Below are 17,703 nucleotides of genomic sequence, written 5' to 3'. Positions count from 1 at the left end.
TTTACAAGGACAGTTTATAATACGGACAAGGACAACATAGAGATGTGCACGTCAAATGTTCCAGTGAACAGGAAAGCTGGAAAGATATAAGACAAAACAACCTAATGGGTTTCTGTTTTAATTAAAACTGGACTGATTTCAAGGGCTTCCCCCTACACTTCTCCCTATGCCTCCTCTTGTAACATCACCATGCTGCCTAAACAACCCAAGATTTTTATACTAAAAAGACAGATATTTATGGCTGTTGCTTTTATGAATTTCTTATTTTGTGATAATACCTACTGCCCATTTAAGAGCCCCTTTAAATGAATGAAAGAATCTGTAAGAAAATACCATTCCTGCACAAAAAGATGTACAGGCTTTGACTGACATGAAAATGGATAGAGGGCAATAGCTATGCTGATCAAACTCTGAATGACAGAAAGTCGGCTCTAACATCCCATATTGTATTATTTAGGTCTTACAACATCATGAAGTTAGTCTTGATATCGTGTGAAACCTGGTATTCCTCTTTGCAAATGCACGTCATGGGGACAAAGAGTTTCAAAGCTGTTTTGCACTTGTGGCTCTTTGCAGTTGCAGCATGAGATACCTGGAGACATGAGGGAGCATCTCTGCTGGAGCTGGCTCCCTGTAAGCTTAGCCTGGAGCCAGAACGTAGTGGAGCAAGTTGGAAGATATTCTCCCAGTGGCTCCACACAAACTAGGGATCTGAAGAAGTAAGAATACGCTCCTGGGGTATTGCTCTGACAAAGCCACTTCTTCCCTGCCTGGTCTAGTAAGATTGCTGTAAGGATCCATTTGCACACCCAGGCCACAGTCTTAAAGATCTGGAATATCTAAAGCACATCTGCCAAAATTATCTCTGGAGCAATGTTCTACTTCACAAATTGGCTCAAACTCATACCATCAGACTCATCTTTGTGGAAAGATTCTGCTGGTTTTTGGGAAGGGGCAGAATACTGTCCCCTGTTACATTAATTGCTGAGAACTGGTTGGAGACATTGTTTCTGTATTATTTTTCAGGAAGTGTATACTACAAGACTATAAAACTACAAGATACCCTTTTTTTCAGATTCTTGCATACCCAATCCTTTCTGCTAACACAGAAATGTTTGTTTTTCATCTGTATCCAGACCAACGTCTGACTGTTTTCTCCCTCTTTCTTACTGACTCTCGCTCATAGACTAAAACCTTGAGACCAGCGGGAGGAGCTGAGGAAGAGTACCAGAGATTCCTGGCCAGTATTCAGGAATGAGCTAAAAAGCATCAGCTGAGGAGAGACTGAGGGTAGCAAAAAGAATCCGTAAGCTGTGCAAAGGTGTTGCCCAGCTGACCATAAACTTTTGCAGAGGAGGTTTCTCAGAAAGCTAAGAAGATAAAGACAAAACAGATTGTCCAAGCAGTGGCTTGAGCAACCTGACACTACCAGAACACTACCCCTTCTTGCTTCATCCATGTAACTGAGTATATCCAGAGAAATAGATAGTTGACTCAAGCAGGATATGAACTTAATTTTTAGGATGAAAACTTCTCTTCCCTGAAGTGGCTTATCATGAGTAAGCTCTAGTTCTTGTGCCATTCATGTGAATATGACACTGTATTTGAGCTGATATCCTAAAGACAAGCTAGACTAGTGGTTTCACATCTTTATACAGGATTAGGCTTGCTTCAAGCCAACTTGGAGCACATCAGAGGAGCCAGAGCCTGTCTGCACCCATTTCTGCAGGCAGACCATATAGTGAATCTGGTGTGACCGATGGTGCAGAGGGAGAAGCCATGCACAGCCAGTGGTGTAACCAGTCAGCATTACTGGTGGCATTTCTATACATATCTGGTTTCTGCTGCAATGTTAGAAGTGTTATAAAGGGGAGAGCAAGGGGAACTAGCAAGGTAGACTGCAGTATTGTTGATAAAAAGAAATAGTGATATCCCAATAGCAAGCAACCCATGCTGTGTTTGCATTCAGGGAAGGACAGCTCCAGCCCCACGTTGTCCCATTTGGAGGCAAAAGGAAATCTGCAAAGGCAAAGTAAATCTGGCACCTCTGTCAAGTCACCAAGCCTGGGATTCAAGTGGCCAAAGAAATCGTGTGTAGAGTGTAAATGTAATCCAACTGTTTTCCACATCCACAATGGGATAAGGTGAATCTCAACCTGGAAGTGCCCATTTCTCTCACTGCCATTCAGGAGAGTTCAGCATTACATGTCAAGATGCAGACCTCTATTCTTGTAGATGTGTAATATAGGTGAGATGAATCCTTCCTCTAACAACCTCAGTTCTCAGTAAGACACTCTTAGGAGAGCTCTCCACAACTCATAGCAGACCTTCAGGCTCAGAGCCTGAGGTGAGATGACTGTTACAAAGCTTTGAGCTTTGGCCCCTAGGGAAACATACTGCGCTGTGCCCTTGCTTTTTTTGAAAGTCATTACAGATCTGTATGAATGCTGCAGACCTTTTTTCTTTTATAAGGCTGAGTCCCAAAGGCCTTAGAAACACATAAAAGTCTTGTGCACGTATCTGAAGTAAGTGACCCTGATGATCTTTTCTTCTCTCCTTTGTAGGACATACCAAGCAAAGGCCAGCCACCCCAAAGAATGGATTCTCCCCCAAACCAGGAGAGAGTCGAGACGCTGAAAAGCAGTTCGTTCAGAGGTTGAAGGAAAAGTGTGATGAGCAGTCCCAGCAATTAAGCAATATTCGAGATGAACTTAAAAGGGCCAGCTGTGGCTTTGATGTCTTTGCTATAACAACACAGCACTTTTTCAGGCAGGTAAGTACAATGGGTATTTTTTACCATTGGAAAGATACTTTGCCTTTACACTAGTCACTTGCCCAAATTTATTGCACAGTCATTGAAACTTTGTTCTTGGGAACAAAGCATGTAATTTATTTGCAACAGTTATTATGAGGAGGGAGTTATTATTTGATGCCATGTATTTGAAAATCAAAGTTCAGGAACTTGGAAGAGGAAGAATTGTGACCGAAACATTTGTCAGAAGCACAGAGGGTTTTCAGGATGCCTTTAGGAGTGAAGCAGATGCAGAAACTTAGAAGTCACAGTCCCTGACCGCTACAGCTGGAATGGAAAGTGTAACTGAGATATTGATACTTGCGAACAAATGCAAAAACAATCCATGCATTTAGTCAACCAAAGGTGTTGAACGAAGGAAAAGATTTGCTTTCTCACAGCACTTATCTACTGTTCCTGTTCACCACAGATCAGGGAGAGTGGTCCCTGTTACAGAGGTGCCAATTCCTGAAGATGTTAGAATAACATGATCTCAGCATTTAGGAGATTACATTCAGCAGGTATAGAGAACATAAAGAAAATGTTGTCAATAATTGTAGAAGCTTATTTAGTTACTAAACCCAAGACAAAACGAGTAAAGTTTAAAAGACGGCCACAGTAACCATGAAGGACTTGTAGGTATTGCTTGTTTCAAAAGCCATTTAGTGATCTGGGAGATCTAGCTGGGCTCTGAGGTCCCGACCTGGTTCCCCTGATGCCCATGTATTTTGTACCATCCCAGGTTAAGCTGGTATCCCAACTACTTTGTAAAACAGGCAGATGATCATCAGCAGTAGGACCCAAGATTTGGGTAATATCCTTGATTGCTTGTTTGTCTCCTTTTGGAAGAGACAAGAGTAAATTTTCAGTATTAAATGGGAGAAAGAAAACAAAAAACCAAAACACAGATTCAAACAGTCTTTACAAATTCTGAAATACTTTATTCAGTTATTTTTTCATATTGGTGGGAAAGGTTACCTTTGAACAAATACCGTAGTTCACACTTTTCCCTGCGTAGGAGCTGATCTTGCCAGGGGGAGCTTCACTGAACTGAAAAAACAGGGAATTTTTAAAAAGTACTAAATATTTTAAATATCTTCCCAGGGGACTTTTCCCCTCTATTTTTCTTTAGTCTTGACATTTCTGGGCTTGATGGGCATTTGTAAAGCTTTTTTTTTGCCTTTTTTTTTGAGCTGACTGTGGAGTGTCCGTGATTAAAGCAGAGGGAAACAAAAAGGGGCAGAGCGGTGTCTGCTCAGCTTTGTCTATGCATTGTCCACTGGGGAGAGATTTTTCATCTCATGCCTCGTTCATAATTTGCTGAAGGAATTCTGGAAGCTTGGGCATATCTCCTTCATCTCCTCTGGATATGTTTTAAATGAGAACAGCTGCTGCAGCTGAGCTTTGAGATGACTTTCATCCTGTTAGTGCATGTTAGATCTGTCCTGAGAATGCCTCCTAAATGGAACACCTCAGGGACTTTATTTAATAGAGTCCTCTCCAAGTCCTGGCTGGGCATAACTGTGCCCCATGTTCCCAGCTCCTCTGCACTATCAGGCCAGCTGCCAGCTGGGGGGTTGCAGTAATACTCCTCTGAGTGCCTGGAGGGCTTGGAGGTAAAACATAATATACCCATGGAATTTAAGCACCTTCAGGCTTGGGCAGGATTACATGTAGATTTTTTTCAGATCCACTGCTGGACTCGCTTACCTGTGTTCAGCCTGAGTGTCAGTCCCTTCTGGGCTCGCCTGGTCGCCCTGGAGTATATATGTGTGTATATATATATCTATATATATCTATATATATATATATCTGCGTATCACGTTCAGTGCAGTGCAAGACACTTGTGTTTGCTGCTCGTTGCTGGGAGCCTTGTAACATGGACCCCCCCCGGCAAAGACACCTCTAGCTTCCCTGGGTGATGAGCTGCACAGTCAGCAAGAGCCCAGCAGTTATCCATTAGGCACTCAGGTGTGGTACCTACATTATGAGTACGGTTGCTTTAGGCTCCATTTTTAGTGAATGGAGGCAGGTGAGCACTTCCAGAAGACTATTTACAGCACCAAAGACCTGAATTTCTGCTTGAGGTACTTGCCTGTCTTGACTAAGGCCTCCAGGGAGGCCTAAGGCTACTGCGCTTTTAAATTCGATGCTTAAATTGAGAGCCTACATGTAGTGGGATCATCTGGGACTACTCAAGCAATTGCGTAACTGGACAGTCTGTTGTCTTGCAACATAGACGCAGACTTCCAAGTTTTTGAGTGTCATTCGAAAATACAATCTGTAGACGTTTTCTGAGATGGCATTATTGTTTGAAAGCTTGAGCAAAATTGTGTTGGCTGGCTTTGAGTTAGGGCAGCATGGAAGAAGAAACTTCTCCCATTATAAAAATAATAATAATGGTGTGTGTTTGTTTCTGAGAAGCCTGCAGGCAAAATGGTTGAGGTCTGAGTAGAACTGCAGTTTGGCAAGGGGATAATACTCCTTCAGGAACAAGGTGGGGCCTTATTCCAGAGAAGTTTGGGGTTGATTTGTCCAGCTGGCAGTTCTGCTCTGCTTAGCAGAGGGCCCAGTCCTACTTTGGTGCTAGGGAGCCTCTTTGGGTGGATAGTCACTCATAGCCTAATTTTAGTATGTCTCTCTCTGTCCTTACACTGCACCAAAGTAATGTCCAAAATGTAGATTTTTCTCTGAATTGGAGCCAAATTCTCCTGGAAAATGTGCTCCCAGGCAGTGAGGACTGGACTGAGTCTTAAAAGCAACCAAAGGACCAGTGTTTTGCACACAGGTAGGAGTCTCCCCATGCCCATGGCTCTCTTGTCTTGCTCACACAGTTTCTGTTCTCTCTCCAACGTTGGGGAAAGCACCAATGCAAGTGGTCCACAGACATGTTTAGCTGAAGGAGAGTGTCAATATGTAATAAAGAGTGTTAGCCCATATCAACCATTTCTTTGAGTGCTTTCCAATTTTAAGCACTTGCTATAGCAACCTTGAGGTTGCATGACAATTTTCTTTGGGTGTTGTTGGATTTGTTTTCTGACTGTTCCAGACCAGTGCTGAATTGTAGCCTGGAATCATCTCTCATTCTCAGTTGAAAATGCTCTTAATAGGCAAGATTCATTTAATAGGCATCAAGGAGTACACAACATGTAGCAGTACTTAATACAGACCCATTAAATGACAGCTAAACCAATTTGCTATCTTGGGAAAAAGCCTAGGCAATTGAAGCAGGTGATGACTGAGGCAGTGGACAAAAAAATCTAAAGCAGTGGTTCTGACATTAGCATTTAGCTAGTTATGAAAAGTAATGATTGTAGTGACTGTGGACAGCATGGCTTCTCATTATTATTTAATTAGCAGATTAATTAGTTAAGGCCGTCCGATATGCACACATGACTCCTGTTGACTTTGGGAAACACTTCGAACTTTTTCTGAAAAGGAGTAGATTGAGTTTGTCCTTAGTGTTGGATGTTCATCATGTCAATACAACCTTTGTGCTGTGAGGGGTGATACTCCAAAGTGAAAAACCGACTAGCAGGAGCTGAAGTGATACCTTGAAGACCATACCATGAAAACTTTTTAGAGCAAATATCACAAACAGCTCCCCCTGACTTGGGTCACTCCTGACCTGTTCTGGCCTGTTAGCCCAGTAATAATGACAGTCCTGGCCCAGTTTCAGCCCTGTTCAGCAAAGTGGCCAGCAGCAGTCCCTCTTGGAAGTGGTAACAGTGCCATCTAAAGGAGAGTAGCCAAAAGTGACAAATTCTGGAGGGTAGATCCTTCTGGACGTAAACAGGGAAGAAAAAAAAAATCCACTTTCATATCTCTAGTACACTCAGAACAGATGCGTTTGTGCTGAGGACTGTTGTGGCCAAACTGCATCGAGGCCCTGGAAACTGGGCTAATGCCTTTCTACTGGTACTGCATGCCCAAACAGCTGAAAAGCGGAGTCCGGTTAGCAAGTTCTGCCTCCGAAATTTCCAGTGAGGATTCCAGATCTACAGTGCATGTGAGGGGCAGGGATCCTTTCTGGGCTGCAGACCCCAAGGGTGGGAGCGGGTAAGGGAAAGGGTTATGCTGGGATAGTCTGTCCTGGACTCTGCTTGGGCATGGATGGGTTTCCAGACTTGCAGCATGATCTCATGCTGCAGTCTTTGTCACAGGGGGAAAGCTGCTCAGGACAGGTCCCAGCATGGGGGTGCAATCAGATCTGCTGGGAATGGGGAAACCACACAGATGCCCTGAACAAAAGTTGGGACAGCACTGCAGTACTTGATAGCATCCCAGTGCTTCGCGTCTACCAACGTTGGGAAAGACGTATCGCTAGTAACCACTGTGTGTGTGTTTGTCTCTACACCTGAGTGTGGGTGGGTTTTGGGTGCGTATACAATACACACCTTCCAGACAAGTAAACGCACGTAGCAGTGTCCTGCAAAATCTAGGATGGACAAGGAAAACCTTTTCCCCTGTTCAAATAACTGAGATGTGTGTGTGCTTGTGTGTATTTTTCAGAGTAATCTTCCTGTCCTGTGAATGGGCAATATGCCACCCAGTGTCATGTAGCTACCTTGTCCAAATGCTAATAACCTCTTGTGTTAGAGGCAGAATTGGTTGAACTGGTTATAAGTTGCTTGGCACTTCCCACCGTTGCCTCCAAAACAATAATTTGGGCTAACATTTCAAGTGCTTATCTCAGGCTGAGCTGAAACTTGTTTGTTTTCACAACTGTCTCTGACAATGAGTTTAGGAGAAATATATCTATAGTTTGTGCGTGGTGGTGGCACAATTGTAAGAAGCCAGCACTCATCAGAAAGACTGACCTTCTGGCTTTCAGGGGTACTACTTTCCCAACATTTGCAAATGTGTTAGAATTTGGCCCAAGAATAGTCCTTAGAAAAGTGTGACTCCTCTTCTCCCTCATCGTTATTACAGCTTGGCTAGATTTCCTGTATTTAGCAAGTTCAGTCTTTTCTTTGCTCCTGCTGGAGACCAGAGCAGTCAGAACAACTCAATCTTTTAATTCTGTATCCTGGAAAAAATTCCATTTGGGGGTCATCAAACAGCTTTGTCATCATTTATGGCTTTCTAAACTGCTTTTTAAGTACAAATGCACAAGATTTGGTATTGGGGGTTACTAGTTAGGGTAAAACAGCAGTAAGAATCGAGAAGTGCTCCTTTACTTGCAAGCGTTACAATGAAGGCTCTATAATGCGGCTACTATGGGACCCGCAGGACACTCACACATGGTCCATCTGTCCAAGGAATGGATCAGGGTTTGTGAACCGAAAGAAATTGCCTTCTGCAGGCCCCCTGCTTATTTGCTGTGGATGCTAAAAGACAGGGAGTGAGAAGGTAAGGTGCTGTAGGAACAGAAACCGTAAAGCAGCTGAATACCCTTCCCCTCACCCTCTGGGTAACGGGATGTTACCAGACGATGCTACACAGGGCCCGTAGAAAGATCGTTTCATCCAAGCTCCCAACCTCTGTGCCAGAGCGTGTCCCTCATTTTCTGCTCACGCAGCACCTCTGGGTGCTCAGTGCTCTGCTGCTCTGACCCTTTGGGTCTGCCAGCAAAACCCACCTCTCACCTAGCACAGGATCTAAGGGATGTTTTTAATTTCCCTGTGCCTCAGTGCCCAGATGTTAGATGGGGACACCAGGGAACTGCCATCACATGAGGGTGCTGTGGAGGAAAAAAAGTTAGTATTTGTGATGCACTCTGATATCGGGGTGTGATAAGGGGAGTAGGGGTGTGAGCTGACTGGAGTGGAGATGATAGGGGATGTCAGGTATTGCGAGAAAACAGAGAGAAATGCCCAGCTGATGGCTCCTGAGGCGGGCACTGTGTGAGGCAGGAGTGGGGTCAGGCGGTGCAGTCTCCCACTCCGTACATACATTTTAGCTGCGTGCTCCTGGGCAGCGCAAGTCCCACAGCAGGATTTACTCTGTGATCATAGAATTATAGAATTATAGAATCATAGAATCATAGAATCGTTTAGGTTGGAAAAGACCTTTAAGATCATCGAGTCCAACCGTCAACCCAACACCACCATGCCCACTAAACCATGCCCTGAAGTGCCACGCCTACGCGGTTTTTGAACACCTCCAGGGATGGTGACTCCACCACTTCCCTGGGCAGCCTGTTCCAATGCCCGACAACCCTTTCAGTAAAGAAATTTTTTCTAATATCCAAATCTAAACCTTCCCTGCTGCAATTTGAGGCCATTTCCTCTCATCCTATCACTTGTTACCTGATAGAAGAGACCAGCACCCACCTCACTACAACCTCCTTTCAGGTGGTTGTAGAGAGTGATAAGGTCTCCCCTCAGCCTCCTTTTCTCCAGGCTGAACAACCCCAGCTCCCTCAGCCGCTCCTCATAAGACTTGTGCTCCAGACCCTTCACCAGCTTGGTTGCCCTTCTTTGCATATGCTCCAGCACCTCCATGTCTTTCTTGTAGTGAGGGGCCCAAAACTGAACACAGGACTCAAGTGATGTGGACTCGCTTGCACAAGCTCCTTCCTCACTGCAAATGGGGCAATGAGATAACCTCTGCCTCTGAGGTGCACCCCTTCTCCTGGGTCTGGCTGGGTCTCCCTACTCGGGGCTTGTACCCTACTGCCATATGGCTGAGGAGGAGAGAAGAACCAGGAAAGCAATAAAAAGAGGAGGCAGAAACTTGCTGGGCTGACCGTGTCTCTAATACCATGGTTTTCTCAGACCCTGTCCTGCAGGGCAAGGAGTGGGAGGGAGTAACTCACCCCCGGGGAAGCAGGCAGTGAGCAGCAGGAGTAATGGCATTTGGAGGGGCAGAAAGGGAGCGGCAGCAAACTCCTCTGCTGCCTGAGATCCTGAGGCTGCAGAGCAGGCACAAAGGCTCTACAGAAGAGTTTTAAGGGGAAATTTAAAGGCTGATGTTTGAGCAAATTCGGGTGGGACCATAGCTGGGAAAATGGTAGGTGAAGAACTAGTTGCTTAGTAAAAAGGCTGCTTATTCCTTCTGTGTCAAGAGGAGATGCCTCAAATGTGCTAATTGTACATGTTTTCAGTTGAGTAGGAGTTAAAAGTAGAACAAGTGAAAAAAAAATACATATATATATACACACACACATATATATATATATGTAAAAATGGTGTTAATCAAAGGCTAATTATCTCTACCCAACAGTTGGCCACCGGGGACTGCACAGTGGAAAAGGAATGAAAAAGAGTGCTCGGGGGACTCCACTTGTGAGATGTCAGTAGGGATTTTTATTCTCTCCCTGTAGCTTCTGTTTCCTTTGCAGCCCTGCCTGGACCCATTTGTGCCGGTGGAGCAGGCGCTGCCTGGCTTTGCCTGGCTGTGGCACACCACTGCCAGCACTTTGGAGATGGGTTCATGATAATGCCGGACTAATCCTGATGGAAATAACCCACTGACTCTGGAGGCAGGGGGAGACAGGGAGGCAAGGGAGCGGGAGCCTGTGGGCAGCACAGGCAGCGTTCGCCAAGCTGCAGCCGAAATGGGGCTGTTCCACAGAGTCACTGGCAAAGGTGGTGCTGGGACAGGGGGGAAAACTGCCCGGTGGACTTCCCTGAGCTCTCCATCTCTCCTTTTGGAGCAAGAGCTAATGCTAGGCAGCTCTAGAGACATGTCACTGCTTTTGATTTCTGCACCTGGCTGCAGCTTCAGTGTTTTACTCTACAGGTCACGATACTATCCAACACGCAGCACTATCCTCAGGCACCTCGTACTCAAAAGGGGCCATTTAGGTAAGACACAGAATGCTGCTATCCCATCACTGTGTCGAGCTTTTCACTAGTGAACACAAGTGTCCTGGGGCAGCCTCAGCTGGGGACAGACCAGAAGGGTCTCTCACCAGCTTTGCAGCCAAACTGGCAGCAAACGTTAGACTTCTGCAGATACCCTACCCTACTCGAGACAGCATGGTCTGCTCAGCTTCAGTCCCTGCGAGACAGAAGGAAGAAAGTGCGGGGAACCTCTTGGCTTCTCCCCCTGTCCTCAGTGACTTTCTCACAGCCACTGCTGTGACAAAAAGTGCTAGTTTTCGTTTTGGGGGGTGGAAGAACATGCTTCCGTGGGAAGAGCTGGGGTAGTTACATGGCCTTGTTTTGAAACAACCCCCCAATTAGAGTATGTTTGTATCCCTTGGTTGGAGAAGAATTTTTTTAGTTACACACAAATATTTCGAATTTCAAGATAAAAAAGAAATAGCCCCAGGCATTCTAATGCTCCTCTTGAAAAGGTTTGAAATGTCCACTAAAAATTAAAGATCTCCTTATTTACATGTTGTCCTCAAAAAGAAATATATTCAGGCTATGTGCCAAGTATCAGGTAAAGGTGAATTTATTTTTTCCTTTTGCTTATGTTATTGATATCTATATAAGCAACTGACTTTGACAGCCTTGATTTTATACTGCATTCAGAGGAAAAAAGCAGAATGAGGGTCAGGAGTGGCTCTTGTGACAATGGCAGCCTCCAAGTGGGGTATTTGGCTTCTGGTGGGCTTGAGGGATCTGGCAGCACATTGGGAGTTGTGTGAAAAGCCATGATGAGTAATAGGCTCCAGTGGTATTGTGGCCTTTGCTTATGCAGGGGACAGAGCAATGTTTCCATGCCGTTCTTTAAGTTCAGCAAAAGAGTCAGTGGAAATGTGTCCCACTTCTAAATCTCATGCATTTGAAATTCCTCTTTCACAGTTAGTCAAAATTTCATTTTCTAAGATTCAGAATTTCTCTTCCACTTCAAACTGGAGGATCCAGTTTTACTTAAGGCTCCTGTTCTTTGCAAGAAACAGCGGTCATGCCATTCTCAGGTTACACGGACACTGTGAGTTGCTGAGTAACTGTTCACTATCCAACCTGTTGTTAGGTTTGGCCTTCATTTCCACAACAGGGAGCTTGGGAGCTCTATTATCTGTTTTGTCCAGGCCTGAGGACAACGTGAGGATCTCTCTCCTGCTTGGGCTTAGCACCACAGCCACTCAGCTCTGGCCCCATCAGTATTCCAGCGGTGCTTGTGCTTACTGGGGTTATGTTTCAGGGAAAAGCCCTGAAAGCATCACATTGTCCATCCAAGGAAACCCAGTATGGATCTGGGCAGGGTTTGTTAGAGCCAAAGCTTCAATCTGTCAATACCAAAATGTTCCAAAGGATATATTTTGGACTCAAGGTGCCTGTATTTTTCCATGAAATTCTGTTTCATCAGGAAAAAAAACCCAATAGTAACTAACAATTCTAGCATCCAGAGACTTTGATACTCTTGGATTAGTACTTTGTGCCAGAAATGTATTAGCAGCATTTGCTTTAAACATGTGAACGTATGTTCTTGTTACAGGCAGTCTGGAATAGCGCTTTCATAGACCCTGTGTGGCTGCTGTGGTTAGACCTGTGGTGGGGTAATTGTGGAACTATTAAGTGCTTTGAACCCATTTACAACATCAGACTTGAGATAAATGGAAATGATTGTGAACTGACTGGGAAGTAGGCATGCTTTTCTCTGAATTAATAACTTTCCTGTCCCTGAATTAACAATTTTCATTTTCAAAATTGCTGGAACAGGAGCTGTAATATTAGATGTTTCTAAATTAGCCTTCCTGGACAGTTGAAGGGATGAGAAGCCTGCACTTTCCTCACAAAGTGCTTCAAATCAGGCAGCTCCAACACCAGCAACGTAGCTACAGGATTCATACAGGGCCCACAGACATGTTAAACAGTGCAGTACAGCAGCTACTGCAAAGGCAATTTCTTCAGAGCAGTCATTGTTAATTTTTTTAATTTTCTTTGGTTGGTTCATTGGTTGCTCTTCACAGATACTCTACCAAGATTTCTACTAAGAACGTAATAGAACAAAGACTTTGTAATTCATTGTAGATCAATAGGTGCAAGTTTCATATATGAAAGTGTTAATCACACCAGAAATGGAAGAATTTTTCTGCTTCCATGAGAAAACAGAACTATTTAACAAATGAATTTTTATAGATACCTTTCAGGGAATTTGTCCAGGAGGCTGGACAAAGTTTTCACTAAGAGGGAGCAAATAAAGAATCCGTAACTCTCATTAGGAGCGGGGTGGACAAGCCCTGGCCTGTCTGGGTAAGAGGGATCTGGTCCTCTCTTTGGGAGTCAGAAACCTGAGCCTCCCTTTAGAGACAAACCTTTCAGCACAGCTCTTCTTTTATATACATATTCAGAAGATTTCACTTTCATTTCAGTGTATGATGAGACCAAACATCGGTCTAAAGTTACTGTAAAATGGGAGGCCGTGCCCCGATTCACAGATAATCTTCAGAAGTAATTTCAAGAACAAATTTTTTAATGAAAGTCTAAGGGACGCCACAGTCAACCCAGAGAGAGCGCTAATGCCAAGTTACCCACCCAGAAGAAGCAGTGACCACTGAGGTACTTGACAATATTTACATGCTGGTGGTTACTTTCCAGACACCTCTCGCTCTGGCAGATCCATGTCCCTCTCGCCTATGTGGCCAACCTCAGGCATCACCTGATAGCTCGGTCCGGTGACGCAGCCTCACCTGGAGATGCCCGTCGTAGCATCCCAGCGGCTCTCCTGCCCTCAGATACACACCCGTGGCCTCCCCTACCTTCTCCCTGCTTGTTTTTTAGACCTCTGGCAGTAATACTTTTGTTTGGTGATTTTACATTACCCCCAGGGCAAAAAGTGGCGTGGCTCCATTAATATAGACGTGTCCAATAATGACATATGTAGGCATCATAATAATAATGGCAATAATGATTAGTGCAATAGAAATTAAGTTCGTTTAAGGGATCTTACTGCTTCTGCAGCTTAGTGAAAGGAATGATTTATTATCCATAACAAAGGTCTGGCAATTCTAAATGTCCATCAAACCAGCTACTTGCCAGCTTTTTAATTGCAGAAATGGCAGGCTTGATGTATAATTGCCTTGATTTGGTTTTAGCCATCACAAATCATAAAGACTAGCCTTACCTGAAAAATCAATTTTTATCTTCTTATATGCCGGTGCAATAAAATCTGTTGGAAGTAACATTACCTTGTTGTGTTTCATTGAATTACACAGAACAAGGAACAAGAAGATGTTGTCTGGATTGAATCGAGTGTGTTAAAAACAGAAAGCACTTGGCTCACTTAATGTATTCCTTTTAGTTAATATTTGACCTCTATATAACAATCTCATTGGAATGTAGGACATTAACATTTTTACTGTTCCGCAGTTACCCCAACAGAGTGCTAGACATTTTGCAGTTGGTATAAAGATGATGTTCCAGTCCTGGAGTGCTTACCATCTAAATAGGCAATAGCCCAATTAAAACTGGGGAGTCAAAGTGACTGAGTCTTGGAGATTACCATATGTCTAGTTTATTCAGGGATTTATATGGAAAGGTAGTCATGTGTTTGTGTACCTGCACACGGATACACACACCTGCATGCACACGAGCACACGTCTACAGTCTGTTCTGCTGTCTCAGATAGCCTCTGGGAAGACACGTGTTTTCAGTGAACATACGGGGGATAGAGCTGGAGCATCGCACAGCCTGGGATCACCGCCAGGGTCGCAGTGACGGGCACCACTGGAGAAGGACCGGACGGTGCGGTGTCCTGCCGGAGCGTCACCTAAGTGAGGTGGCACCGATGGTTGTGCGTACGCAGCTCTGGATGAGCTGCAGAAGAGAGCCCAGTGAGTCCCGTTTCCCTTCTGCAGACAGGGATATTCCCACTGTTCATGTTCACTTACACCAAACGGGTGTGATGAATATTTTACATCCCACACAAGTTCGTCCCACCTGCCCTTGGCGGTGTTTCCTGCGGTGCAGCATGTGTCTCTGGGCTGCTGCAGAAATGAGCAGCAGTATGTGTCCTCGGTAGCACTGCTGGGCTGATGGCTGCCTCTGAGGCAAACAGGCTGCACAGCTATTCTTATTATCTCACTCTGATTTCATCTGTGGGGAAAAAATAAGCTACATTTCTTCCTTTTTTTTTTTTTATTACTTAGTACTCTGAGAAAAGGGACCTTGGTATATATAGTGTAGAGAATTCTATTTGGAGAGACATAAAAAGGAGCATGTTGTGTAATTGTATATATTGAACACTACTGCTAAAGTAAGGAGGCTAAAGTAAAACTGAAATTGTATACATTTATCACAAATATAAACATCAACATCTTGTCCATTAAGCTAACAGGAGACAATCACCAAGTGTTGTAAAGGAAAGCTAAGATGCCTTTATAGACAAATATATATATCTATAGTATTAGACTGAAGAGTCCCAGAAATCTTCAATGTGATGTGAGCAAAACCTAGTCCCTAATGAAGTGTTTCTTACCTTTGAGCTAGAGATTAATGGATTTTAGAAAGCAAACTGGAAGGCTCTCCTCTGCTCTGCAATGGGCCTCCTGTGCCAGTCGGAGCAAGGGGCTCAGTGCGGGGCTCAGTCCCGCAGCCATGGGTGCAGCGCAGGTGTCAGGTGAAGGAGGTCTGGGCTCTCGCAGAGCACCCACATTTGGGCTACAGTCAATGGGGAGACCCGGAGGGATGCTTCCCCCCAGGGGACGTACGGGGGGTGTCTGCCCACGGGTCGTACGAGGAGCCCCTGGCACCTCCAGTGTGCTGGCTGGGGAGCACTGGGGTTCACCACCACTTACCAGAGAGGTGCCTGAACTTGGCCTTTTTCTGGGGCTGCCCTTGAGATGCTTTTATACATCTGAGGTTTGGTGCCCCACGTGCTTGGCTGCACGCTGCAGGAGGCCCCTTTTGGTCCCATGACTCTTCTGTTCCGTGCAAGGACTCTGCTTCCCCAAGAGCAAACTATTTTTTCCCTTAATCTGGAGTAGTGCATCACCGGGTACACGGGACATTCTTGCTGTACCTGGCATAGCCACCTCACTCGGGCCGAGCCTTAGCTCAGGGGATTGGTCTGACCACAAGACTGTTAAGTAAGTAGTGATCCCTTCAGCAGCTGAAGTTGGCTGTATTTCTGGACACGGCTTTTGGACCTTCTTGAAAAAAACTCATGTAATATTGAGCTGCCTGCTTTAAGCTGCCCCACATTTAGCTCCAGGCAGGAGATAAGCACCAAGGCAGGACTTCAAGCAGGAGGCAAAGCCCCCCAAGCCCTCTGGAGAGGCACTCTGAGCGTGCTGCCGCAACGACAACCCGCAGGTAACTTGAAGGCAAGGGAAAGAGATGCTTGATAGGTGTAAGTGATTGCAGAGTTATTCTGTCCTGGAAAGTGGGATGAAAATGTTCAGGAGTGACTGGATGTTGTCCATGACTCGCTGCATTTCCAGTGGGATCCCTGTTGCAAAAGAAAAAGGTTTCAGGGTTCCTTTCTGCTCTGACTGTAAAGAAACAGATCACGTCTAGATTTGGCACAAGCTTCCAGATCTTCGGCCTGATTTTTTTGCTTTCATCTTTTGCTAACAGGTATTTTTAAAAGCAAACACATTACAAAGGAGCATAACATACTCAAAGCAATGGCTAAATACATTACAAGGATTAATTTAGAAATAAGCATGGAACAGTTGAGTATATGCCATATATTTGTGTAGGTGCCATGCATATGACTATAATGTTTGAATTTCTTTCACATAGTCTTGGAATATCTTCTGTTGCACGTAAAACAGCATTTCACCTATCTTTAGTTAAAATGAAGTACTAGAAGTTACTGAGTTTTAGGCGCTTTAAAAAAAATGTTCTGTCTTCTCTCCCCTGCCACAAAGGCATTTTTAAATGTCATTTGCAGAAAGACTTCAGAAGATTATTTACTGTGTTCCCTCACCACTGCATATTCCCAAGCTCGAAAGTTCTGCTGTCTGTATATATATATATATAACTCACTGTCTTTCCAAAATTACTGCTGCAGTCCCAGGGGGTGAGAGTGTAAATATCATAAGTCTTCCTTGTGTAGATCCATCAGCAGATGCATTCTGAGCTGATGCACAAGAGGGATTTTGCAGCAATATAGTGGAACTTTCCCTGTTGATGAAAATTCCTGGCAGATGTGAGGTTGCTCCAGTGCAAAACAAGGCTTGAAAACACCAGATAGACTATGACTACAATTCCCACCATTAAGCCTTTCAAGACTGTGTGCTACATCTGCAAAAACCTCTCATACAGACATGCTGACAGAAAAGGAGCACTTCCTTCATTAGTGAAGTTCTGATTTGATCTTCAATTTTGCAGGTGCAATTTCACATCCCTATTGCATTCCATATGGATTGTGGTTACGGATTTTAGCAGCTAGGTAGCCACACATTTGATTTGTGGACTGCGAGCTACCTATGCTTTTGAGCATAAAAAACCAACATGCTCACATTCCCACTGATTCATTTTTGATGAGTGATGGATGCAGCAAAGCCAGGCTGAAACCAGCTCTGCCTGGAGCTGTCTTTCAGTACAATCCTGACTTGCCTCTGTGCAAAGCAAAGCCCAAGACATCATTCCTTCACCCCCACTGTCCCATAACTGGCTGATGCTAACCACATGGAGAACCGGGCTCAGAGAGGATATTTGGACCTGGCAATAGCATGTCATGATTTGGATCATGAAATGAGCTGGGCCCATTCAAGCAAAATGTGTTGTAATGCAACTAGATGTTAATAAATAAATGCAGAATACAGGTCATGCCTACAGAACTGTGGTCTGGGCATCAGCTGGAAAGGAGTAACACCAGGAGTAATTCGAGTTTCTGGTGTCAGAGCAAATCAATGTGCACTCCTACTGTGAACGTGCATTATGAAAAACTGTCAGGATCTTTGTGTGAATAAGCAGAGACGTAGCAAGTAGAAGTAAGAGGCTGATAACCCTTGCACATTCAGCACTGGGGAGACTGATACTGGAATAAGACATTTAGCACTGGTGCCCACATTTTTTCAGGAGACTATGGAAAAGTGGGGAGGAAACAGAGAAGAGCAATAG

At 44.6% G+C, this 17,703-nt stretch overlaps 1 protein-coding gene across 6 annotated transcripts in view; it reads left to right on the top strand.

The window, feature by feature from the left end:
- Positions 1–17,703, top strand: part of MTUS2 (microtubule associated scaffold protein 2) — a 314,225-nt gene that overhangs the window by 248,394 nt on the left and 48,128 nt on the right. For all 6 annotated transcript variants that reach the window (XM_030042804.1, XM_030042809.1, XM_030042806.1 and 3 more), the window contains one exon: positions 2,565–2,773. In XM_030042804.1, the coding sequence (XP_029898664.1) occupies positions 2,565–2,773 (209 nt within the window). The remainder of the gene's footprint in view (positions 1–2,564; positions 2,774–17,703) is intronic.

The sequence above is a fragment of the Aquila chrysaetos genome, chromosome 19 (assembly GCF_900496995.4).
Source record: "Aquila chrysaetos chrysaetos chromosome 19, bAquChr1.4, whole genome shotgun sequence".
NCBI lineage: Eukaryota > Metazoa > Chordata > Aves > Accipitriformes > Accipitridae > Aquila > Aquila chrysaetos.
Note: the sequence above shows the minus strand (reverse complement) of the source record. Positions and strands in the feature narration are given on the sequence as shown.